Source organism: Pieris brassicae, chromosome 6 (genome assembly GCF_905147105.1).
Source record: "Pieris brassicae chromosome 6, ilPieBrab1.1, whole genome shotgun sequence".
NCBI lineage: Eukaryota > Metazoa > Arthropoda > Insecta > Lepidoptera > Pieridae > Pieris > Pieris brassicae.
In genome coordinates, this window is record NC_059670.1 from 18,177,957 (window position 1) to 18,204,088 (window position 26,132).

General features: G+C 32.3%; 4 protein-coding genes across 4 annotated transcripts; 3 read left to right on the forward strand and 1 right to left on the reverse strand.

The window, feature by feature from the left end:
* Position 1: 1 nt before the first annotated feature.
* LOC123711060 (V-type proton ATPase 16 kDa proteolipid subunit) lies at positions 2–3,321 on the forward strand. The gene is made up of 3 exons (XM_045663460.1): positions 2–238; positions 1,950–2,139; positions 2,411–3,321. Exons 1-3 carry the CDS (start codon positions 166–168, stop codon positions 2,616–2,618), a joined length of 471 nt encoding a protein of 156 aa, XP_045519416.1. The 5' UTR covers positions 2–165; the 3' UTR covers positions 2,619–3,321.
* A 3,408-nt stretch (positions 3,322–6,729) lies between these two features.
* LOC123711099 (tumor suppressor candidate 3) lies at positions 6,730–9,237 on the forward strand. The gene is made up of 6 exons (XM_045663512.1): positions 6,730–6,919; positions 6,997–7,278; positions 7,350–7,490; positions 7,720–8,008; positions 8,436–8,625; positions 9,108–9,237. The coding sequence occupies exons 1-6, from the start codon at positions 6,845–6,847 to the stop codon at positions 9,121–9,123; spliced, it is 993 nt and encodes a 330-aa protein (XP_045519468.1). The 5' UTR covers positions 6,730–6,844; the 3' UTR covers positions 9,124–9,237.
* A 6-nt stretch (positions 9,238–9,243) lies between these two features.
* LOC123711100 (polyprenol reductase) lies at positions 9,244–11,703 on the reverse strand. The gene is made up of 4 exons (XM_045663513.1): positions 11,220–11,703; positions 10,625–10,813; positions 9,533–9,837; positions 9,244–9,461 (listed from the first exon to the last, which is right to left on the reverse strand). The coding sequence occupies exons 1-4, from the start codon at positions 11,545–11,547 to the stop codon at positions 9,369–9,371; spliced, it is 915 nt and encodes a 304-aa protein (XP_045519469.1). The 5' UTR covers positions 11,548–11,703; the 3' UTR covers positions 9,244–9,368.
* Positions 11,704–14,370: 2,667 nt separating this feature from the next.
* LOC123711053 (bombyxin A-2 homolog) lies at positions 14,371–17,287 on the forward strand. The gene is made up of 3 exons (XM_045663451.1): positions 14,371–14,396; positions 16,110–16,310; positions 17,054–17,287. Exons 2-3 carry the CDS (start codon positions 16,118–16,120, stop codon positions 17,224–17,226), a joined length of 366 nt encoding a protein of 121 aa, XP_045519407.1. The 5' UTR covers positions 14,371–14,396; positions 16,110–16,117; the 3' UTR covers positions 17,227–17,287.
* Positions 17,288–26,132: the final 8,845 nt, after the last annotated feature.

Sequence of the window (26,132 nt, forward strand, 5' to 3'; positions counted from 1 at the left end):
ATATCGAGCTCTGCCTTGAACATCAATCGTCATATGACCCATTCTATTGAGTCGGCAAAGCTTGAGCCATATTTGTCTGTGCTAAAATAGTTTCGTGGAGTGAGTGTGTGCAGATAGTCATCACATTTTTGGGACCTGTAAATACTTCCACACAACACATTCAAAATGGCCGAAGCAAATCCCGTTTATGGACCTTTCTTTGGAGTTATGGGGGCGGCGTCAGCTATTATCTTTAGCGGTATGTATAGTACGATTGTTAGAATGGCTGTTTCGATCTCATATTGATCTTAGTTTTAAGTTACTTAATTTTTCATTAGTTACTCTAAGGTTATCCTAAGTAATATCAGCCCTGTATTCTTCTATATTTATTCGAATGATATAGACGATCTAAGTAGGAAATTAGCTATTTTAGGCATCCTAAATTTAGGAGCAGCCGCACCTTGTGGCATATGCTAAATCGTCGCATACGATATAGCTTACGCTAGAATAAGCTAGCTAATATGCAATAAAATGTCTGGTATTGGCATAAGGGTGTATGTCGTAGGCGTTTAGGGTTGAGAAGTTCAGATTGGTCATGTGATTATTGATGAAATAGTTAATGAATGTTGGTAGCATTGTAGTTAACGTTAGTCCAGTTGTGCTAGTTTTTTTTATTATGTCTAATGTATGTAGTTTAGATATTCTTGCATAATTTTCGTGAAATAAACGGAAGAATTTGGTTGTAATTGATTAACACAATTCTCCATAGAGTGTGGAACTATGGGAAGCCATTCTGACAGTATAGAAGTACCTAATTGCCCATCACATGATTGATAACTTGAATCATGTGATTGGTCATGGGTACATAACCTAAGTTTATTGAGTCATATGTAACATAATGATTTAAATTCTATTAAACTCCAAGGTATTAAATGCTAGATCATGCTTAAATGAATTTGTACATAATATATTTTTGTATCAACAATTTTAGTGATAATATTATTTTATACATAGCAGTGAACAGATAATGTCAGATAAAATGCATAGTAGTATATTTGATTAGTGATAGTTACAGCAAACAAGGCATTTAACTACTTAAAAAATCTGTTACTGACCAGTTAGTCACATGACTATTGACATAGTTTTTAAGTCACTTCCTTACACCATTACCTTACTTAAAATTAAACTTCTTAGTCTCATTCTCCTTAAAAACATAAAGTTATCTAACTGAGAGGAATAGCTAATTAATTTGCTGATTGCATTTTTTAAATCCAAGAACAATAGATTAGTGAGTGTAGTATGATAACAACCATACATACTTACATTTAAAGTGCTTGCCTTGAATTTGCAGTCACTTATTTTTAAAATTATGTTATATTCTTCAATGGTAAATTGAATATCTGCCAAAAAAATATGATTCTTTAAACTTTAATATTTAGTATAAGTACATATTGTTTCAATCTAAGCCAATTTGAGTTATATTCACAATTACAAATTCAATTAATTTAAGTAAATTCTTCAAAATTGCATTAATTTCACTGTATACATATATATACAAAGAGACATTCAAGTGAGAGGTTTGTCTTGTTGGTTCGAAAATTAGGTCATTATTGATTTAAAAAATTGCATATTTTTGCAGTATTACTTATTTGATCTTTATCTTAATCTTACTATTACTAAACATGACAGTTACTTAAATATCAAATTGACCACTAATTATCTGCTTTTTTCAGCTCTTATTATATGAATTCAATTTTTAATTACCTTATTTACATTGTATGTGCATAGAGCTCTAGAAGACTTAAAACAATTTTTTTGTATATTACTGGAACATATACCATACATCACTTTTTGGCCTTTCCTATTAAAATTGTTATCATTTTAAGAATTTACAAATTACTTTGTTTACTTTAAAGTATCAATAGATAAAATACAAATAACATACTTATACTCACCTTGTTTGATTCCAGCGCTGGGAGCTGCTTATGGAACAGCCAAGTCAGGCACAGGTATTGCCGCCATGTCGGTGATGAGGCCTGAGCTTATCATGAAGTCCATCATTCCCGTTGTCATGGCGGGTATTATCGCCATTTATGGTTTGGTCGTGGCTGTCCTGATTGCTGGTTCCTTGGAATCATCAGCAACTTACTCTCTCTTCAGGTAAAAACCAAACCTTCAAGCAATAAACAAATTACAATATTAAATACTTTAATGCTAGTTTTACTAGTCTTCGAATTTGATATCTGAAACATCAAAGACATGTACTGATAAATGCCTAATAATATGATGCAGAATATTACAATACATATTTACAAAAAATATATGATTTACAAAAAAAATTTGCTATGACACACATATATATTGTCATACATTGGATTGTTGATTTTTTTATGGGATCAATTTTATTAATAAATTTGTTTTAATTTTTCAGAGGTTTCATCCACTTGGGCGCTGGTCTCGCTGTCGGTTTCTCAGGTCTAGCTGCAGGTTTCGCCATAGGCATAGTGGGTGATGCTGGCGTGCGTGGTACAGCCCAACAACCTAGATTATTCGTCGGTATGATCCTTATCCTCATTTTCGCTGAGGTATTGGGTCTTTACGGACTTATCGTGGCCATCTATCTTTACACGAAACAATAAATTCTGCGCGCACACTCTCCGCAACATGCCTCCGAGCTCTATGTCTCAACTCCTAATCTATGCTCAGTTTCCAGTCTCGCGCACATCGTCGCCGGTAGTATACGCTTTGCATAGCGCTCTGAGGCATCTGTGTAGAACTTATCCCAATTAACTCTCCCATTCGCATATCTCCGGCTCGACGCGGTTTCGATGCTGCGACTGCGCCGCGCCCCGAGACGCGAACTGTATAAACACAATTTACTTCTGAACTACCGTGCGACTCCTAAATTATTTATTTTTAATTTATTTGCCTTTATCCTCCCCATCTTATTTTGCGGCTGACACAACATATCAGTTTAGTTGCGTGACCACCCATCGCGAACGATGTTACAGACGATATCAATTTTAGATTATTTTAGCATTAAGGCGAAACTAATGTACAGTTAGAGTAGAAAATTAAGTCCAAACGAGTTATATCGATATAATTTATAAACTGTTGAACCTGCAGGGTACTGTGTACCAATGTCTTTTGGGCAGTTAGGTGTTACCTGGCTTGTATAACATGCTGTCTACAGCTTTGTCACACTGGGTGTACTTATCCATTCTGTTTAATGTACCGCTATTGTATTATCCAAAATGAATGAGAGCCAGTCAAACAATGTATTGCCAGGGATCAGTTAATAAACATGATTTGTACATTCCATACTATTTTGTTTCTACTTAATTGTTTGTGTGTTTTATTTACCTTGATCTTCAAAATGAGCGAACAAGATACTTAATATTAAGAAACAGATGCTTCATGACACCGCACTGTCGTATTATATATAAAAAATTATATTAATAATTATGATAATGTTTCTGATGACTTACTATGTGAAATATATTCAAGATATTTTTATGTATACCTCATAGTCGAAATGATGTTTGAATGAATTATAAATTGGTAAGTAAACTAAATACAATTAGGTAAAATTGTATTTTATTTTAGGTTCCATGTTAGAGAATGTTATAATCTTTGGTGTTATTGAATGAATTGTGTTAATAAAATATTTTGAAAAGTACTGTAAATTATGAATCGAGTGTTTTAGTTGGCTCATTTTCCTTCCCCTATAAAAATTATTAAGATTAAATATTATATAAAAGTTATCATTTATAATGTATTACACATATTTGTAATACCTATATACACCAATAGGACGAAACAAATATTTACATACATGTTATACATTATACAAAAATTTAAAATGAAAACAGCAAAATACCTAATGTTTCAAACTACAAATATGTATTGTTTACAACAAAGGTATCTACCCTCACCTTTGTATAAAAACATACTCAGGACAATTTGTAATTCATTTGGTGGGGAATAAAAATTATAAGAAGTTTATAAATCGAAAGTATTCCAAAAATCAGAGAACACCTACACACACGCCTACACTACAATATTACAATGCGCAAAAACGTACAACAGATTTCGTAAATCAATCGTTAACATATATAGCATCAAATAATGGAAGCTTATTTGATATATATGAAAATAGCTGCAATGTTACTGATCTTCTAAAAGACAAATTTAATATAATAGAAGTGGAATTAAAACCGCGAGAAAAAGTTATATTCTAAAACTATAGAAAATAAGCTTAAGCAACAGATGTCACTACAAAAGAAAAAAATGCGGAATTCGCCTGTAGTTCCTGTCCTTCCATATTTAAGAAACAGAATCAGCGTAGTATAAAATAAATTCCCCCTAATAATGAAGACCAGCACCAGAATAGTAAGTAGCTACCAAAAGTTGTCGTAACGAGAACCAAATCTGTCACTCAAAACAATAATGTCATGACTTTAAATGGTCAAGCAATAGAAAACCAACCCAAAAACATCGAATTAATAACTTTCTTTATTACAATACCCCAAGCAACGAGTGCACTAATTTAAGTAATAGTATTAGTGAATTTTGTAAGTCTATTATAACCCAAAGACATTATAGTATTAATAATAGGTTATTTCACGATAAAAAAAGAGTGGCGGAGAGTTTATTGCCAGGGTTCTTCTCTTCCGTACTACGCCCTTGATTTGAGAACTGGCAGTAAAATTAGAAGCATTTCATATACATTTCTTTTTTTGACATTCATAAGTGTACATTGTGTTACCTATATGAATAAGTGATTTTAAATGTTTGCTATAAACGTCCTTATACATTCAACTCACAATTGGATAATGTATTATATCGATAGAAAGGTGTTTATAACGTATATATAATAGCCCCATGTGCAGAGGCTGTTTCAGCGCAGATGAATCAGTCACCCACGTAGTCCTGAAATGCGAGGCTGTGGCTAAATAACGCGCAGAAAACCTCGGAGCAATGAGGTCGCTCTGTGAAGTTGGGAAGTGCCCAGGAGACTTCTTCCCTTTTTTAAGGAGTTAAGCTGGCTTAGTTAGCCAAAACCTTACATACCTCGAACCTATTGAGAGTCTAAGTGCGGAAAATGAGTCCACACACGAAGAATCAATACAGACGAGAACTTAATAAGGAAATCACTTATACATTTATTCGAATTTGATTCGATTTTAAATCACAAGTATTTTTCTTCCCCCCAAGAATTTGCTTTTTCTTGGCATAGGAAGTTTTGAGAAAACCGCTTCATGCCCCACCTCATCGAAGGCTTTCGCTATATCCAATCTTACCGCTCCCCCTTGGACTCAATTGCCTCGGCCCATCTATGTGTAAGTACAAGAAAGGAAGGAAGCTGAGCGAACACGACGAAAATTGAACAGATAATCGGGATCGGAGGTATTGAAGCGGGCTCTCAGCACACGGGCGAAGTATTACACCGCGAAATGGTCAGTCAAAATCACGCAAAATCGAGACGCGAAGAGACAGTTCAAAAGGTCGGCTTTCTCCTTTGTGATATGGGCTAGCGAGTCATGTGCATCTGATATCTGAATCTCGATAAGGAAGTTATTCTTTTGAAGATATTCAAATTCAATAAAGAAATTTATATACAATGTTTCTAATTTTACATTTACTGCTAGTTCTCAAATCAAGGGCGTAGAACGGACGAGAACTGGCAACAAAGTCTCCGCCGCTCTTGTTAATCGCTTTTTTGTTTTACAAAATATTTACAAGGAGCTGCATCCATTACACCATGTTCCACATGACATCTTTATTTTATAGGTAATTAATCATAAAAAAAACAAAGATTTATCAGTAAGAGAAGATCACGTAGTTACATTCTCGTGGGAACGCAAACACATAGTCGAAATAACTAACATCCATCCGACCAGAAAGCACAAGTAGCACCCGTTCACGAGTATGACGCATGGCGAGCCATCGACCCCTTGCCTATTTTAGGGAGGGGGACAACCCGATGCATGGACGACGCCACAAGCAATGACATTTAAGCGAGCATGACGATCCTTGATATTATGTGAACTTGGCTACATAAGAAAATAATAATAATATTACTAAATAACTTTATACCACAACATTGCATTAAAACTGTCGTGTATATTGACGATCGACCCCAAGTCTGGAAATGCAGCCGAGACATTCAGTCGCGTTTCCTCTTTTATACTGGAGAAAATCATATCTAATTACTAGCATAATTTAATTATTCATTTATATTATAACAGGCCTTAGCAAGTAGCGTTATCTCACTAAGACATATCTCACTAGGGGTTTTGTTGAAAAAACGTTGGAAAGAATTAAGGGTTGGATTTTCAATTTCAACACCCAAATTGATAGTACTGAATATGTAGGGGGACCTTGATTGGAACACCTCAAAGTGATTTCGCTGCCGGAAAATTTGGTGTAAGGTATTGAAAATTGTAAGCAAACAACATTTTTTACTTTTCTATTGGTTAGTAGAGGTGTGACATAGATTTTTAATGAATAGTTTTTTAGCGTGAAAAATCGAATATTTTTGTCTATTATTTCCTATTTTATTGAATTTTATAGTTTTAGAAATATCAACATTGACCCTAATTTCTTGTTCATAGATTTTAGGTGTTTTTTAAAACTAATGAAAAAATATATAGCATGTGATATGCACAGACCACTGTCTCTAGATAAAGAAAATACGGGTGGTTGACATACATATATAATGATTGTAGAAAAACCAATCATTTGACATTGATATATTTTGTTACGTTTACGAGTTGGCTGGCTGGCGTGTATTAATTGGCTGAGTGTTAAGAATAACATTAATTTGATTAATTCTGCCTTTATAACATTTTCCTGAGAGAAAATGAAGTTTAAACTTTTACTTTTTGTGTGTGCCATCCTTACCTATTCTAAGACACACGCTCAGAATCGAGTCAAGGTATGTCTCTGCTCTATTAGTTTCGTAGGGCCGGCAAAGTTTAACTACTTTAGATAACAATTTCGTTGTCCTTACAGTTAGAAGAAAAAGTTCAGCAGCTAACAGATTTCACAGCTAAGACATCAATAATTCCCTTAAATTTGAACAGATTTAAGGAGTATGTGAAATCACCACCTAGAGACTATTCCTTCATTGTTATGTTTACTGCTATGGCACCCTCGCGTCGCTGCGCTATATGTCAGCACGTCTATGATGAGTATCTATTAGTCGCCAACTCCTTTAGATATTCCCAATCTTATACAAATAAACTCTTCTTTGGTATGGTTGATTTTGATGAGGGATCTGATATTTTCCAAATGGTAAGTGTATAATACCTCCAATGATAAAAGGCATCCATAATATTTTGCTGAGTAAATAGTTCATGTTTCAGTTAAGATTGAATACTGCTCCTGTAATTATGCACTTTCCTGCTAAAGGAAAGCCAAAACCTGCAGATTCCATGGATTTTGAAAGAGCTGGTATTCATGCCGAAGCTATAGGCAAGTGGATCAACGATAGGACTGATGTACAGGTAGTTTTCGGTTGTATTTGAATCTCTTTTTTTTTAAAAGTCAATAAAAGAAATAAAAGTTATTAGACAACATACTGTCTACACTATGTATAAAAGGCACTTCATAGTATGTAATTTAAACATAGTACCATAGTTTTTGTTAATTAATTTAAATATTTAGGATTTATCTGATTGTTTTGGTCTCAAAATAATTATTAATAATAAATTTATCATTTTAATTTTTTTACAGATAAGAGTATTTAGACCTCCAAACTACTCAGGCGCAGTTGCATTTACTTTACTATTTGTGCTTGTGGCTGCATTCTTATATCTAAGGCGCAACAACTTGGAGTTTTTGTACAACAAACAAATGTGGGCAGTAGCTGCTCTATTTTTCTGCTTTGCTATGGTTTCTGGACAGATGTGGAACCAGATCAGAGGCCCACCCTTCTACCATAGAACAAAGAGTGGACCAGTTTACATTAATAGTGGTTCACATGGACAATTCGTATTAGAAAGCTACATTGTTGCTGCATTAAGTATCCTTTTATTTTACTTGGTAAATTTCACACTCACACTGTTACATGGATGTGATGTATAAAATTTTTTAAGACTGGGTAGGCAACTTCAATAATTAACATATTATTTTATACATGTATAATATTACAATGGATAACAACAGGTACTCTGTGATTTTTGTTATCACATGTAATTTTATAAAACATATTATTAATTTTAAAACTCTAAAAACTTGAATACATATAAAAGAATTAGGCATACAAAAAAACAATAAAATAAACAAAATTTTTATAAAGTATGATTAGTTTCGGTCAAGTGATGCTAATTTATATTACAGTATTTTTATGCAGAATGGAACATATATATTTTTTCTACATTCATCTAAATTTCAGTTGAGTATATATTTAATAATATTTATAATCAATAAGTTCCTTAATAACACATTAGATGCTGCTGTAGTGGTTGGTATGATCTTAATGATAGAATCAGCTGGTGGAGTAAAAGGCACTGAAGCAAAAAGTCCCCAAGAAGGAAAGAAACGACGGTTTCAGTCTGTAGTTGGACTAGTACTTGTTTGTGTTTTCTTTTCATTGCTGCTGTCCGTATTTAGATCTAAGACACAGGGCTACCCTTATAGGTAAGATAACTCACTTAATCAATAACTTTTGATAATGACATCAAATAAATGTAAATATAATATGGAGAAAATGTGGGCATTGCACATAAAATGTAGGAGCTAAATATGTCAACTCCAATATGTTTTTGATATAAGGAAGTAACACTTAACAATTAGTGTAAGTTTCCAGTCTGATATAAGTATCAGTTTCCCAAGTGTTCTATAACAAAACTGATTATAAAATTGACTCTATATTAAAAAAAATTAACAATTACTATACTATGCTGTGGTTAACTATAAAATGAAATTCATTAACATTTTTATATTTCTATCCAGTTAATCTTGTGCAAACAGTACAAGATAAAAATATTAACAAGTAGTAAGCAATCCATATTGGCTAGACTTTGCAGGCTAGTTATGGAGATGTATAGTATTTCTTATATTATACAATTGTATCATTTTGTGTATTTTAATCATAAATCTCAACTTTATTTTTTTTCCAGTTTCTTATTCAAGTGAAGGAAGAAGTTTACAGTGTTTGCAGTCACTAAGGTGTCAAGATCTACCTATTTATTACTACTATAATTTGTAAGTAAATTAAAAGTGTTTGATTTAAATAAATTAAAATTATAATTTGATGGTATTATTTTTAATCTTATGTTTTTAGATTATATTGATATAAAAAATAAATAACAAATGTTACAATACATTATAAAACTGTTCTATTTTTAAGTTTTCAATAAATTATATAAATAAATCTTATTCTATAGAATTCCTGGAAAAATAGCGTCTCGCTTTAAGGGATACTCTTTAAATGTATTTTTATACCAAACATGTGCATGGATTGCAGTCTGAATCTGAAAACAAAGAACTATAATTAGAGAAGAAATCAATAAAAATATAATTTTAATAAATTCAGTTAGCATACCTGATTGCATAAGACCCACAAATAAATACAAAAATATGTTTTTGTAGGTATTAAGGCTATCAATACTGTATAAATTATAATCTCACAAAATCGATGCGGGCTAGATATGTGATTAAATAATCGTCCATGGGGTATTTTATGGGTTTCTGTTACAACATTTCCTGATTTGTCTTTTCTCAAATTTGCAAAAATAATGTTTGTTTTATATTGTTCATAAAATGCCCAAGTAAACATCAATATGCATGGGATTGACAAAAGTTTTGTTCTGCTATCAATCCACACAATTTTTGCTCTATCTTGACTACCTGGAAGCAAATATTATAAGATGATAACAATTTAAATTAATTAAAAGTTTCTTTACAGCTACCATTTGATCAAGTTTTTTTAGTGTTTATTTCTTCTTGAGTAAATTCATTGATTTTTTTAATTAACTTTGTAATTGCTAATCAACATTTTTACTAGTCATGCTTCAATACGCGTTTTTGCCGTTATGATACCGATGTCATAATTTATACAAATATACCTTAGTGAATTCAAATTAAATTAAGGTAAAATATATAAAGTTTGGTTAAGATCTTTACTTTTTATTTAAAAAATATAAAGTCATCATTTTTCAATAAGATTAAGTAAGATTTAGTTAATTCAATTTAAGAATTATGAGTAATTTATAATAAAATAAGTAACTGCTAATAATTAAAATTAACACTGATAAGATTTTTGTTTTAGAAGCAGAGCATTCTCATGTTTTGGGAGAGGGTCTATTACGTAAGTCTGTCTGTATAAGGCCTGCAGTGGAAATTAATCTCTCAGGTGTGACAGAACTCATTTAGAAGCCATATAATATGGATAGCAAAATATTGATATTCATTTGGAATTATCAAATATGGAAATTATTATTTTTTAATTTTAATATTGCCAACAATATTTGTTTCAAATGCAATGAAAATATCGCTGATGCTGATATATCAGCAAACCCAAGGTATCGCCAATATACTGATATGTTAATCGGTATCAATTGTATCCCTAATTTTTATATAGTTTTTGTTGTATAATCAATTTCACTTAATAATAATAGGAATAATCTTCTCTTACCACAAAATAAAGGACCTTGTCCTACAGCGGCAACAATCACAGCAAAATAATGAACAAGGCCAGCTATGTAGTGGCTTAAATTCATCTTACTCTCTTTGGCAAAGACTTGTAGGAAATATGTTTCATAACACCTTCTAAAACATTGCAAAGTCAGTAGGGACAGTGCTATGCATACAGCTGCAGCAGATACTGTAAACAGAGATAACATAAATACATTACTATATCTATATTTTGGTTTATTTTTCAAGTCTACCTAGGTGTAGGTAGGGCACCCTATGTGAATTTTCTAAAAGTCCAGCCTAGAACTTGCAATCAAACCCAGCCTCCCTTTTATAGAAGCGAATATGTAAGACGCATATTTTAATGTAATTTTTAGGCCACTTCTGTATAGATAATATTCTATGGTGCATAATCTATACCGGTATATATTTATAAACCCTAATTTCACAAAGAAACCTACTAGTATTGTACCTTATTAATATTGGTAATTTAGTAAAATCTCAATAAGGTGTAGGTATCAGTAATTACTAAAAAATATGTAGTAGTAGTAGATAAAATAACGGGAGTAACTTAATATCATGATATTCATTCTTACCCGATGCTTCATCCTGTTCCAAGATCAGCTTCAAAATAAAGAGTAAATATTTATGGACAGTAAATTCATAGAAATATACTAAAACTGCATACACTAAAGTTGAAACACTAAATATAGAGGAGAAAGCATAAAAGTGTCTGTAAAGTGCCTTTGGAACTTCGATTATTTGTAAGTAATTAGCACCAGAACCTTGATACGCAAAAGCACCGTATTTAAATCCTTTTATGATAAATGCCGGGACGTGCTTCTCATAATGATTAATAAGGAAACCGGTAAAGGTAACCATAAATGCTAAGCTAAGGAAACCTAGATCGAGAATATTTAACATTTTAAAAGAATATACTTGTCAGAGGTCACAAGTATTAATTCTTGGTGTTTAGAAACGGTACTGACGAGAAACTGGGACATAACGGTAAGATAAGGTGCAGAATAATAATAATGTTGATGTGATCGCCTTTCTAATTTTCTTAAGAATTCACTTGTGATGTTTACATCACATCATCTGTCACCACAGATGTCTGTCATCTGTCATTACATCACATTAAAACTACAGAGTACAGACTAAAGAAGTAATCGATAAATTCAAGGATTATATAAAAATCACGCTCTTTGAAACTGGCATAAAGTTAAAACGATTATATATATATTAGTGTTATAATATTGAGCGTGGTTTATATGTATATATAAACCACGCTCTGCTACCACTGAAAGGGTGGACTAGCGGCTATTGCAATTATATTATCTCATATGCAAGTAAACACAATGTTTTCAAGTATTATTTACGTTTTACTTAATTGCTATTGCCGCTAGTCCACCCTATAAGGTAAGACTCTATACATATTATATTAAGGGTCTGTTCACAATGTATGGATAATGTGTCAAATAGCTATGCAACACATAAATTATTTGGAAGTTAAAAGTTCCGAATAAGAAACTTAGGGTTTCATGGGATTCATAACTTATGATGGACATTATGTGACGAATGGCGCTATCTAACAGTCGTGAAACGCAACAATAGTGTTTATCCTACCCATAAGTAATAAATAGCTAATTTGGAACTTATGTAGAGCTTTTCCGTACATTGTGAAACAGACCCTAAATATAGTAAATCAAATCAGCAGAAACAGAAAAGAAAAAATGATTGTTTCCTACACATGCAAAATTAATGACTTGTAACAGCACGACAATAGCAATGAAAACGATAACGAGAAATGAATAATAAGTAATAAGAACTACCAGGAAAATTTGAAACCCTGGGGATTTCGAACTGGTCAGGTGGACCCGAGGGATCAAATACGAAGTGTTCTTTAGAATAATCCTGAACGGCTGTAACGAATAGTATTGTCTTTTGTCTTCAGTCACCATAACTACGCACGATGAAAAGCACGCTAAACGTCGGAAAAAAGTAGAATTATGTAAATAATATTATTACATATATCTTATAGATTTTATTAATGTAAATGGAATTAACCATAAAATTACGTAATCGATATTTTTTAAAGATTTAAACCCCTGTAGCTTAAAATCGCAACAACGTACGACCTTAATTCATGAAGAACATTTTGTCGTATTATAAATTTAATTCCTATCAATATGAAATACTGTCCAGATACCTAGCTAAAGTCCGTGCCTCTCAAAAATATAATACTGAAAATAGGAAAACATTTCAGTACAAATCAATGTACAGTTGGCTACACAGCGTCATTTGAATTAATTCCATCGTTTCATTAAACACGTCCAACGCTATAAGCTGTGATAATATATAGATATGCATTTAATAAAATTGTACTAACATAGAGGAATATGAAATTATAGAGACATAATATGCAAAATTAATAAAACATAACATACTTTAAGGACAATTGCGTAAAATAAAAATGTAATAAAAAAAGTTCGGATTGAATTAAGGTTACTTTAATACATATATCCAGCCTTATAAACATGTATTAAGCCTTGAGCGTCCACAAGTTGTGTAGATCTATATAATACAAAAATACGTTATTTGACGGTTTGATGCACTAATTACATAAACACAAATATAATTAAAGACAAGAGGTATAGATAGTGCTTTTTTATCATTTTTGGCAGATGAATGTCCATAGCTTTAATTTTTGTTTATGCGGAGATAACTGTATATCAGAATAAGATATGATATTATACAAAGTCGGGGTAAGTATACCCCTCTAATAGACCTAGGTAACAACAGGCAAACTGGCAGGCTCATCTGATGTTAAGTCAAAGTAAAAGTCAAAAATCATTTATTCATATAGGTAACACTATGTACACTTATGAACGTCAAAATAAAGAAATATATAAGTGTGAAATGCTTCTAATTTTACAATTACTGCCAGTTCTCAAATCAAGGGCGTAGAACGGAAGAGAGCAACTGGGAATAAACTCTCCGCCGCTTTTTTTTATCGCCAAGTTTTTTTGTTCTACACAACGTTTGTAAGGAGCTGCAACCATTACACCTTGTTCCACATGACATCTTAAGTAATAAATAATAATACAATACATTAAAAACAAAGATTTGTCTCAGATTGTCAAAAATCCTCTATCAGCAGGAGGCATGGTGAAATAGGAGGACGCACTTACATTCTCGTGGGAACAACACGCAAATACATAGCCAAAATAACTAACATCACCGCATACACGAATTCAAGTACGACAGTCACCGCAAGTAGCACCTGTTCACGAGTATGACGCGTGGCCAGCCGTCGTCCTCCTCGCCATATTTAACCATATAAAACCAAGTCCTCCGCCGTATCTATATCTCTATTCGCGATAATCTCAAAAACTACTGCACGGAATTTGTTGCAATTTTCACCAATATCTGGAATGATTGAGGAAGGTTTAGTCATATTTTTCAAGGTGAGGGTTGCCCGTGCCCTGGCTCGCTAGTCTTGTAATGATACAAAAATGCTAAATTATTTCGGACCAACAAATGAAAGTCGTTGGCCCAACTTCTACACCACATTAATGACAAAACGGTTTCTTAGACATTGACATTAAGCCATCAAGGTTGATTTTCATTCTCATTAGTCAATTACTCGGTGATCCAGACGACGTGAATATTAATACGCCACCCCCTCATCAAAGAGCGTATAAAATAGCATAATTTCACACATTACCTCACATTTCAAAGTGTTCTCTCGTCTAAGTCACTTCAAAGGAACTGTGAGTATCAGAATCTGTTATAAGCCTTGCATATATCTAAGTTAACATTTGAGTTTCATAATACTATAACTTTGTTTTCTTCTATAAAAAACGAAAACATACGCGACACAAGACCTTATTAGTAAGTAATAAATAAAAGTATTTATACGGGTAAAAGCCTCCTCCTAAAAGATATACATAATACCTATATTTCCATACTCGCCATCATCGCAATCTGGAACAGATTTTAATTTACTGTTTTTTATTTACACATGTCGTTTACACACGTAAAAATATAGTTCGCAGTAGAAAAACAATTATTTAGGATGTAAATTAAATGGAAAAATCAAGCATAGACAATTTGGTCATTTTTTTGTCTTTGATTTATTGTTACTCTCATTTTTTATTTGTTTATATTAATGCAACAACTGTACGACGATTGTGTGACTCTTAGTTAGATGTTTCTCATGATAGATGTCTCAGCAACATAGCAGGAAACACGCCCTACGTTTATACCCCGTCCCTAATAATTTAATACATAATATTTGTTTGTTTTCAATATCTTAAATGTTAAATAATTTTTTTAGTTTAGATATTACTTTTTAAAGTGTACGTTTTTGTATCCCATTTTTTTTGTATAATTCAAGTTAACTGTAGGATATAATAACAAACTATGGACTATAATCAGTGCTGGTATTACACTTCTGTTAGTGAATATAAGTGTGTCTAAGTGAATATATATGAAAGCTTGAGACGTAACTTTAGTCTGACTTGAATTAAAACAATATATTCTTCTTTCTAATAATTCATTCATTGAATGAATTAAAGTGTGTAAGTGTTGTAGTGTGTGTATTCATATTTAAAAGTGATACTGTAGAAACTTTTTATGATTGCGATAGTTGCTTTGGTATAGTCTAAAATATCGTTTAGAAATTTAAAATTAAGACATTACCTTCTCACGACTTTTGTACCAGTTATAAGTAACGGTCTTATTTACAAAGCTTTATTAGATATATATATACTTTTAGTATATTTTTTATATACTTTTCCTAAGAATAAAGACCACCACCGTTTATCTATTAAATAGGGTTAGGTTAGGGCCTCAGATTTCTGTATCTGTTTCATGAAAATTTCTTTATTTAATAGGCAAGTAGGCGATCAGCCTTCTGTGCCTGACACATGCCGTCGACTTTTTGGATCTAAGGCAAGCCGGTTTCCACACGATGTTTTCCTTCACCATTCGAGCGAATGTTAAATGCCCACATAGAAAGAAAGTCCATTGGTGTACGGCCGGGGATCGAACCTACGATCACAGGGATGAGAGTCGCACGCTGAAGCCACTAAGCCAACACTGCTCATTATTAAGTAATGCACTTAATAATTAATAAATAACTGCGAAACGAAATGTTTAAATCCATATATACAAAGAAGATATCAATGTTTCCTTGTTCCAACCGAACAAAACTATAGATCATCAAAAATCCGTTGTATGTATCTGTTACGTGGTCTTCATTTTTTTTTCCTATGTGCAAGTAGATGATGATCTTTCGGTGTATGATACACGTCGAGAATCCCGGTTTCCTTCACTGTACGAGTGTTAAATGCGCACAAAAAGTACATTGGTGCACATCCGGGGATCCTACAACCTCAGGAATGTTCCACCCCGCAGCTCCACAACAGCATCACCTTCCATCCATCACTTCTCCTTATATATTTTATTATTATTGCTTTTAGAATTCAAGATGCACCCTTTAAGCGTGGTTTTTATTGCGGCTCTAATCTCAGAGTGCTATGGTCATATTGGTGGAGGAAGCGTTAGTCTTCAAGAGACCAGTTCTCGGATGTACTGCGGACGTACTCTTGCAAGAACACTGGCTATCCTCTGCTATGATGCACCATCCGAACATAAAAGATCTGAAAGCGGATCTATGTACAGTAAGTGGCTGTAATGCACATATAATACTAAAATATTTTTTTGTAGTATAGGAGGGTAAATGAGCCTACGGTATGCTGTAAAATCGCAGTCATCGCAGCCATGCAGGATATTCGGTTTTAGTGGGTGCGTTGCCGGTCTTAAGGTCTTTCTTTCTTTAAACAATTGGAGGTCGTATCCCTCAGGGTAGACCCCCAACAGGAGTCTATTCCACATGATTCATGGCTCGCACTATGTCTCGTTATTGAATCTCACCCAGCACTTCCAGTTTAACGCCGATACGTTTTAAAATACCATCATTACACTTGTAATGGGGTTCATTAACCCTTTTCCAATAATTAAATTTGACAAGTCTGTCTGGGGCAAACGATTGATGTGACAGTTGAGCTGAGAGCTTCCTTCTTTAAAATATTTCATAGCCTGGTAACGAGACCTATAAGCCAAGTCATATTTTCGGGCGATGTAAATGCTTTCCGCCACCTGCAACTCCGGCTGCCATAAAACAAATATACTACAACTTCTTGCCGTTTTTTATGTACGTAATATTTCATAATTGCATAAGCCAAATTTAGTATATACATTTTCACTATTCGGTTAGTTATTTATTGGTTAATCATATGGTAGGCTGTTTTGAGGAGTCTTATATCTTATTAGGATATACTCGAAATCGGGATTAGGACTCCCGTCGAAGTCCGTTTTTGGCCCTAAGTGTATAGATAGTGAAATTATGAATACTTTTTTTCAGATGCAGTCTTATCACCGTACTACAAGGACCAAGCTACACAAGTCGATTGGCCCTGGATGACTACACAGAGAGCAAGGGCTCTTGGCCTATCTTCTCGAGGCAAAAGGGATTTTGTCGTTAGCGAATGTTGTGATAAACCATGCAGTATCAATGAATTATTGTCCTATTGCTAAATCGATAGATCTCGGAAAGCTTTTAATGGTCTAATATGGGTATAAAACTATTTTATTATGGTGTTTACGATACATCGTACCTATTAAATGGTTTATAAAATTGTTTATATTTTGTAATATTTAATTGTTGTTTTTTTTTTAATTTTAGTCATATTTGTTGTGATATTATTATATAGAATAATAAAGAAGAATATATAAAGAATGCAATTTTTTTGTTTTATTGAATATATTAATATAATAATATTAATTTCCCAATATATATTAAATAACTTAGCGTCGTTCAAGAAAAGAGCGTACCAATTAAATGCCGGCAACGCATTCGCGTGCCCTCTGGCATTGATTGTGCATGAGCATGGGATGTTCATCTTCTGATCATTTGTTCCCTGTTCTATAAAAAAAACTTAGACTTTATTTAATTCATTAAATTTTGCATGCGGAAAATCCGTGAAAGCAATTTGATAATTTGATTAAAAAGTAACAGCTTTTTAAAAGATTATTCTAACTGGCATTATGAAGCCTCTATAGCAGTGAAATTACAATCGCTTGAACACTTAGTTTTCAAAAACATAAAACAAACGAATTAAGTGATTAAAATATATAACTCGAAACACAATTAATAAAAATGTGTGCGTGTACTAGTGTACACACTAGAAAACATTATTTTTCAAAAAATTATCTACTATATGCAACTTCACAGAAATTGGTTAAATAATATAAAATTAGATAAAGTTTAACAAAAGACTTTTATTATTAAAGACATGAATAAAATTAATTTATTTTACCTTATTACTACTAAGATTATTACAGAATTTCATTAATTGTAATAGATTTGTTGCTATCATTGTTAGCGTTATTATATACTTTTGTTATTAATGGCTTCTAATCTCTTCGAATCAACCGTGGTACGGACAAGTAAAAAAGATGGCACTTATCGGAAAAATGTGACGCGTAACCCAAAAATGTGACATAATTTTTTTTCCAACGGCGATAAAGAAGTTTCACTTCAAAAGTATTTTAATACTTCTACTTATATCACAACCAATAACACAAACAAGAATAATTTAAATAACAAGTGACAAATAAAATAAATTGGCGGTCTTACTGGTAAAAGCAGTTTCTTCCAGGCATGAATATTGTATACAGTAAATTACACTGAATATAAAAATACAAATGCTAATATTCAAACAACTATGGTAATTATCACAAAAATGTTTATGTCGACTCTGAATAAAATATTTGCGAGGTCTGGACAGCTATAGTATTTTTTTATAAATTTGACGAATATTTAAATGATCGTAATCCTTGGGATTGATTTGCTCCAGTTCTAACAATTTGTATGACTCAAAAGTTAGCGATTACAAAGAGTGCTGGAAAGTTTCTTGCGTTTCTTCTTGCCCGGTCTACGCCTTAATTAATTTAACTTCTTTTATGACGTTCATAAGTGTACTTGTTTACCTATATGATTAAAGTTATTTTGACTTTGACTTAGACTATACGCGGAATGACAAATAATAATCCAGTCTCTACCGGGTAGTTTTACAAAATATAAAGAAAAATATCAGCTATAGACCATTAATCAATTTTTATATTCAAAGATTAGTAGGTGTTTAATCGTTTGATATCAAGATATTTTCCTTAAGATGATAAGAAGCCTTCACCATACGAATACGTGATAATTGTGTACATAGACAAAACATCCAAAACCTGGATTTGAACGTACGATCTGATTTCCTCAACCGCACGCTCATGTCATTAGTCCAACACTATTCCTGCTTCTAGCTACTACTCCAAGAACAAGTTTCACAGTTGAAACAACATTGGTTTTCTTAAGTTGCGTAAATCGATTTTCAATAGCGAAGTAGTTGAAATTTTTCAATAACGTATAAACTTTAATCTTTCAGAAACAACTCGAAACTTGGACAAAGGCTCTAACTGATAATAGATCACTTGTTTACTTATCTTGTTCATCGCAAAAGCTGTCAACACACTATCGAACGTTTTTCGCGTTTAAATAGAATTTAAAAAAATAACACGTTACATAGTATTTACAATATAAACACCTTACATTTATTCATATAAAAAAAACAAATAAAAATCTAGCCAGGTCGACTCTATACAGGTGGCATTTCTGCGGCATTCTTCTCTGCCGTATGGTACAAATTTTATACATCAAATACTTTGTAATTAACCAAGACAATTGAAATACTCATTTATAGCATGTCGAATAGCAATATATAAATAATTTATGATGGTTTGTTTAAATGTTTATCTTCTATTTCAAAACAGCGTTGATTGACCACTTTTTAGGATTCTTCATAAATAAAAGTTTTACGTCATTATTCGAAAGGTTCAATAAAATAAGTTACACGCTTATTATATATTATGTTATTTATTCAAAATCAAATCAAATGACATTTATTCATGTCACTTTTGCAAACTTATGAACTCCAAGGAAAACATAATCGATAATTGTAGAGTAAAACAAATCTCATTGTTTTATAATTGTGCTGCAAATTACTTCATCCTAATATGTATGTTATAACTTATGTTTATATATATATAAGTCTCTTTCTCTTCAATCGGCAGCTCATGTTTGAGCGTCGTGGTCAGCAACGAAGCATCTAGACTATCGGACGGACTATCTATTTGCACCGGTTTCTGTGTACAGACTTGAGACAGTAACATAGACAGTGTACAGGAGGACGATGTGTCTTTCACAGTTGGTGAACGGCCACGAGATATATCAGTAGACTTTCTATCTATCTAAAATTATATGTATAATTATATCTAAAATTATACGTAAACTAAGTTACAGTGATAAAGGTAAAACAAAACTTTCTCTTGCATTCCTTATTTAAACTATTTGTCATTGTAAATCAATCATCCAATCATTAAGTTCAGCACTATTATATTATCCACGAATTTAAAAGTATGAATATAGTGTGCACAAGCCCTCACAAACTTTTCTCATAACACAGGCATCGACAATTTAAAAACCAATCCAATATTTTAGTAACTTTTCCTTATTGTTTTATTTGCTCAAATTGCTACAAGTTAGTTGTCAAAGCGTATCGTTTGAACATATTGATTTCTACGTCCTTCGGAAGGAACTCCAGCTAATGAGGTGTATGAATACTAGAATGTATTAAAGGAAATATTTCTTGTTAATTGGTACTTACGCAAATTGATATTTATTATGTAATATGTGAAGTATTCAAAGACCCTTTGAACGTTGTTCAGTAAGTTAATGTAAGGTAATTTTCTGCTATAATTGTAATTCTATCGGGACCTTAATGGACGTCGCCACATTGATAAAAAAAGACTACCGGAGCCCACGAACATAGGCTCCAACAACACGTAAATGTCGAGGCTAATCAAATCCTTGACACCATGGGCCTATTGAGAAGACTGAAAAGGACAAAACTATTTGAACCAGTGAGTTAGTGGTGCACGTTAGTATGTAAGTGAAAAAGTTGTGATTGTAAGTAGTGTTATTTGACACTTTCTTATGTTAAATTATACATTAGACTTAAATGACTTATTAGTCTTAAGTTAGGCTAGATCATAATGTTAAGGTTAGGACTCATGTATAAAGAATAAATAATAATTGTAATTGTATGTAGTGGTTATACGGACGTTAGACAGGCACGCTTTTCACCGGCATTTATCTGATTAATAATCTTTAGTTCTATCTACATATATGTTTATCCAATCTTTAGTTCTATCTACATATATGTTTATCCAATCTTTAGATCTATCTACATATATACGTATATGTTTATCCAAACAACTACGAGTATTTATCTATGAACAAATATGCCTTTGACATCCATTGATTTCTATGAGAATACAGGGTTATTGGTTATTCGGCGTATTCCTGTTATATGAAAGCGGAGACTAATTTTAATCTCCGTTATTATTTATACTGTGAATAAGGCCTATTTTTGAATTATTATGTTTTTAATGTATATCAAAATAAATAAAAAAAACTATTTAGATCTCATTTTTAATTTATCCATGGCTTTTTGTCAATATTTAAACAACAATTATCTGGCAAACTCTGAATATTAGAAACTGGCAGCATATTCGTATTCTAATCTTGACGTAGGTTTTAAAATGATGGACTTTTGATATTTAACAGATAGGTGACAAGCAGGATGGTGATGTAAAGCACATATGAACAGCACATAGTTAACAAGACTTTGTTAGGTATATATATATATCAATCAAGAACTTCATATTTTTGATAGGAGTCAACTTAGGACTTATCCCACTTCTATTGTTTTAGACAAAAATATGGTATAACGGTAGTGAATTTTTTTTTAGAATAAATGAAGGTAAAACTTTGTTACAATTAATTTCCTAGAAAAACCTCTATTTATTCGGCCTAATAAGTATATTTTTAAATCCATTACTTAATGCTTAATAAAATTTATAATATAATAAGTATTATTGCACCACGCTGACGATTTCTAGAATTTTCTTTTGTTTATAAGGTAAACTCTAAAACACATAGTAGCAGGATTTCGCGGGAAATATTTTTAAAATTCGAGTAGATCTTTTTTGGCGTCAGAGACTAGAGTACATTTATCTGACTGACAGGCTGAAATTCAACCTGGGGTTGCCAGATGTCTAAGCTAGGGGTGTAGAAGTTATACAGGGTCAGTGTAAATAATTAAGAGGTTTTGAAGAGCTGGGAATTGGTCGGTCCGTTGACTGGAGGGCGTCCGTGCCGTGTCAGGGCAAGGCACTTATGGTCTTCGGATTACTGTAAAGAGTGAATATTTTGTAGGTGGTATAATTTTAGTAGTAAGATTTACTTTTATGTAACCTCCGGTAATATTACGTCTATAATTGCGAACCCCACTTATTTGTATATGAAATTACATACCTACCAAATAAACATTTTTTGAGGATTATGGCTAAACATCACTTGGACTTTTTTGCAAAGGTTTGCAAGGTTAATGCTGGACTTTTGTTTCGTTATTTTAAATATTTTATCTGTGTCTTAAATTAATAGTTGCCACGATAGAGGTTTTGATAAGCCTCTTCCAACCAGTAATGCAGAATGTCATTTTAAAGAAGAGAATTTAATTTATTGAATTTGAATTAATTTAAATTGCTTTTTTTTAAATTCTATATTTGCACACTAATTAAGACTTAACAATATTCCCCAATATAGAAGATACCCGTATCTCGGACCTACCGACGGAACCTAGCCCCGCGTCTGTTCCGCCCCTAACCAATTTACGCAGATATTTTCCGGTGTCACTGCTCAATAAATTTCAACCAATCGTGGGGCTTGTCAATAAAACAGTTATTTATTTTATATACATCAATTTTATCTATTTTCTGTCCTCCTAATTTAAGATATTCATTTTAAATTACCTATTCACATAGTCCAACGTCGTCCAATTCATAAAATGCAACAGGCTCAAGTGGCTGGGACATGTGCACCGAATGGCGAACGACAGAACCCCAAGGTCCTTACTAAACTCACAACCCGGTTGCAAGAGAAAATCCGGTAGACCGAAGCTACGTTGGTGGGATGGAGTTGTGAAGGACCTCGACACAATAATTGGAAACGGGAAGCTCTGGATAGATTTCGATGGCAAAATGTACTTGAGGAAGCTAAGGCTCACAAGGGCCTGTATAGCCATGGATGATTATTAGATTTCTAACAAACTCGTTTTTATTGTGGACATCACCGGTATTGTTGTTTAAAGTGTAAAGTTAGTTAGTACAGACCAAACGGTTTTTATCATTGACTCTTCGCGGGAAATATTAAGAACAATCGTGAGGCCTACAATAGAAGTGTTATTTATATTGTAATTATTTAATATAATAAGTACGTATCAACTATGTTGATAAAAACTAACCATAAAAATAAATTATGGTAAATATAGTAACGTATTCGTTATGAATATAATTTTAGAAACCCTAACAGGTGATATACACATACTTTTATAGTATCGAGCATAATCTGTTTACATGATTGATAAGAATGTTTTATTACAGTTAATATTCGTTATTTTAGAAGATTTAAGTTATTGTTAAAATTGCGCGTAAGTTATAAATTTGTTTAGAAATTATTCAAATGAAAAATATAATTCGAATATAATAATACATTATATTGCTGTAAAATCCGACAACACTGTACAATTTAAAAAAAAAAATCCTACTATTATTGTACGAAACAGGCTCGAAGACTCTTGTTTAAAAAAATATCATACCGATGCGAGTTATGTATTCCAACTTTAGTTAAGTTGCACGTAAATATTTTAGATACCTACTAATTAGAAGCGTAAACAAAATCTAAACAATCATCACACTTGAAGGAAATATCAGCCCTTTAGTTTTTACCATACTAATAAATTAATACTAATAAATTAATTTAATTTAATTAATTTAATTTAATACTAATAAATAAAATTCTTAATTCCGATAATGTCCAATAACATAAGTGTCATATAGATTTATGAACCCTTAGATAAGCTAAGTTTGTTTTTGTTAGCAACACAAACCCCTCGCAACCCCTCTACTCCTAATTTTGTGTTAGTTATAAGCTCATATTTTAAACCATTAAAGTCAGTTGTTACCCAGCTTCAAACAAATAGTTTTATTTAAAGATCTTAATAGAAAACCACTGCCGAAGTTAACTCGCACTTAAATAAATTATTATTAAGGTATTGCGCCATCTATTGGTAAGCTAACTACATTATTTCTGACTTGAACGGTTACATTAAGTTTGTAACGCACATACTATATATATAACATTAGACAGTATTTTAACAAGCTCTATGATACGAGGGGGGTCTAAGATTACAGCATTTACGAAATGGCCCATACTTCTACTAAATATTCTAGTACACACCTTGTTTTCTTCTCACATCCATGAAACCAGGTGGAGTCGGTATTGCCAGTACTCAGTTCAAGATATCCGTGCCTTATCTGTGCGGGCAGTCCTTCAATTCGGCTTGTTTGTTTGAAATGTACAGCTTGCGGTTTCCTAATTATATTAAAACCAAATTATTATTATGATTTCTGATGGCAACTAAATTCTATAAGTTATTGTATCTTATAAAATAAGTTCTAAATTAAAAATGTTTAGTTGAGTGACTTTTCGATGACTTAATATGATTACTTATATATTGAAAACACAACTAAAATAAATGTATATTAATCATTTTGATGTCTTCCATTATTATTCGTTTTTTTTTAAATATAATAATCCTTGTGATTAATTTTATAAATAATGTAGAATGAAATGATAAACTAAGCTTTAATAATCTAGGAAAGAATTTACATAAATTGTGACTTATACAGAATTTTTTTTTATGGTCTGTTAAAAGCAATCAAGTAGGCTTAAGCAGAGAGAAGACAGTGATGTAGCGTCAAGTATTATAAATAAATACATATTTTAAAATGATTTAAGACTTGAATAATTTCGATATCCCCTCATCAACATCAACAAAGGTAGGTTTCATACCTAGTTCATAGTTCGTAGCGCATAATTTAGACCTGGGATTAATTAGAAAAAATAATTGTTTTAGCCGTTAAATAACGATGCCCGATTAATGTGTACGAGATGGAACGAGGCTTTTTATAAACGTATTTAAGCACATTTGATATATATGCGCACATTAAACAAAAATACTCAAAAAAAAATTCAAAAACAGAACGGAGTGATATCACACAAATTGCCGTTTTTCAATCACAAAACATGTTATTGACAGGAAATTCAAAAAGAAATGAACTTGATGTCAATTTCCTATTTTTCGACCTGTTGTAAATCACAATAATTTTGGGACTGATGCATGCGATTAAAGTGTTACACTCGATATTCATAATTTTTAAGTCTCTTGTAGCTTTAAGATTATGGGTTAATAAATATATTATGGATGCGTAGCAAATTCTAAATAGATTTGGATTTATTTATAAAATATCACATAGAGAAGATATATATCGTTTCTCGGCCTGAATTTTTCGAAATATAAAGTTGGTGCGGGTACCTTTAGAATGACCTAAATAGACTTTTAGGCTAATTCTTGGCCTTTGGATGCTAAACATTATTTCCGGAAACATGATTCACGAAATATAATTTAATAAAATATATAAAGCAAGAAGATAAAAGAAAAACCACGCCTTTCTACGTCTTATTTCTTTCGAATTTTAATTAAAGGTTGAGGTTGACGTACTGACACCAGAGCTGGTACTTTCATCGCAAAACAGCGAGGAATAGCTACCAGGATCAAAAGTAGACAGGGACCAAACTTTTTAAATTTGTTTTAATTTTCTTTTTATTATTATATTATTATTATTGCTATGTATTTAGGTTCAGAATATTGCAGATACTGTATATTTGAGTGTTATAAATAACGATTAAGAAAACAAAAAACAAAAATTGTTTTATGTTGCGGGGGGGAAAATATGCAGTTAATTAATAAATAAGTTATTGTGAGCAGTGTTGGCCTATTGGCTTCAGCGTGCGACTCTCATCCCTGAGGTCGTAGGTTCGATCCCCGGGTGTGTACCAATGGACTATCTTTCTATGTGCGCATTTAACATTTGCTCGAACGGTGAAGGAAAACATCGTGAAGAAACCGGCTTGCCTTAGACCTAAACAGTCGACGGTATGCGTCAGGCACAGAACGCTGATCACCTACTTGCCCATTACATTAACAAAAGATCATGAAACAGACACAGAAATCTGAGGCCCAGACCTAAAAAGGTAGCGCCGTTGATTTAAAAAAAAAAATAACTGCATTGTTCAGCACATTATGTAAATACACGAACTATATTTAAATGTTTTAATTTTGATTTTTATTTCAATTTCAAAAACGTATAATACAAATTAATTAAGTTCCTACAAGAACTTACCTACAGGTATGACGATTTTTGGGAGC

What these genes read in the sequence shown, in the direction of transcription:
- LOC123711060 (XM_045663460.1), top strand. Translation starts at nt 166, where the DNA reads ATGGCCGAAGCAAATCCCGTTTATGGACCTTTCTTTGGAGTTATGGGG. An exon ending in GTCAGCTATTATCTTTAGCG is followed by an intron (nt 239 to 1,949) that starts GTATGTATAGTA and finishes GTTTGATTCCAG; the next exon opens with CGCTGGGAGCTGCTTATGGA. An exon ending in GCAACTTACTCTCTCTTCAG is followed by an intron (nt 2,140 to 2,410) that starts GTAAAAACCAAA and finishes TTAATTTTTCAG; the next exon opens with AGGTTTCATCCACTTGGGCG.
- LOC123711099 (XM_045663512.1), top strand. Translation starts at nt 6,845, where the DNA reads ATGAAGTTTAAACTTTTACTTTTTGTGTGTGCCATCCTTACCTATTCT. An exon ending in ACGCTCAGAATCGAGTCAAG is followed by an intron (nt 6,920 to 6,996) that starts GTATGTCTCTGC and finishes TTGTCCTTACAG; the next exon opens with TTAGAAGAAAAAGTTCAGCA. An exon ending in GATCTGATATTTTCCAAATG is followed by an intron (nt 7,279 to 7,349) that starts GTAAGTGTATAA and finishes TTCATGTTTCAG; the next exon opens with TTAAGATTGAATACTGCTCC.
- LOC123711100 (XM_045663513.1), bottom strand. Translation starts at nt 11,547, where the DNA reads ATGTTAAATATTCTCGATCTAGGTTTCCTTAGCTTAGCATTTATGGTT. An exon ending in ACAAGGTCCTTTATTTTGTG is followed by an intron (nt 9,838 to 10,624) that starts GTAAGAGAAGAT and finishes ATTTGCTTCCAG; the next exon opens with GTAGTCAAGATAGAGCAAAA. An exon ending in TGTGGGTCTTATGCAATCAG is followed by an intron (nt 9,462 to 9,532) that starts GTATGCTAACTG and finishes CTTTGTTTTCAG; the next exon opens with ATTCAGACTGCAATCCATGC.
- LOC123711053 (XM_045663451.1), top strand. Translation starts at nt 16,118, where the DNA reads ATGCACCCTTTAAGCGTGGTTTTTATTGCGGCTCTAATCTCAGAGTGC. An exon ending in TGAAAGCGGATCTATGTACA is followed by an intron (nt 16,311 to 17,053) that starts GTAAGTGGCTGT and finishes ACTTTTTTTCAG; the next exon opens with ATGCAGTCTTATCACCGTAC.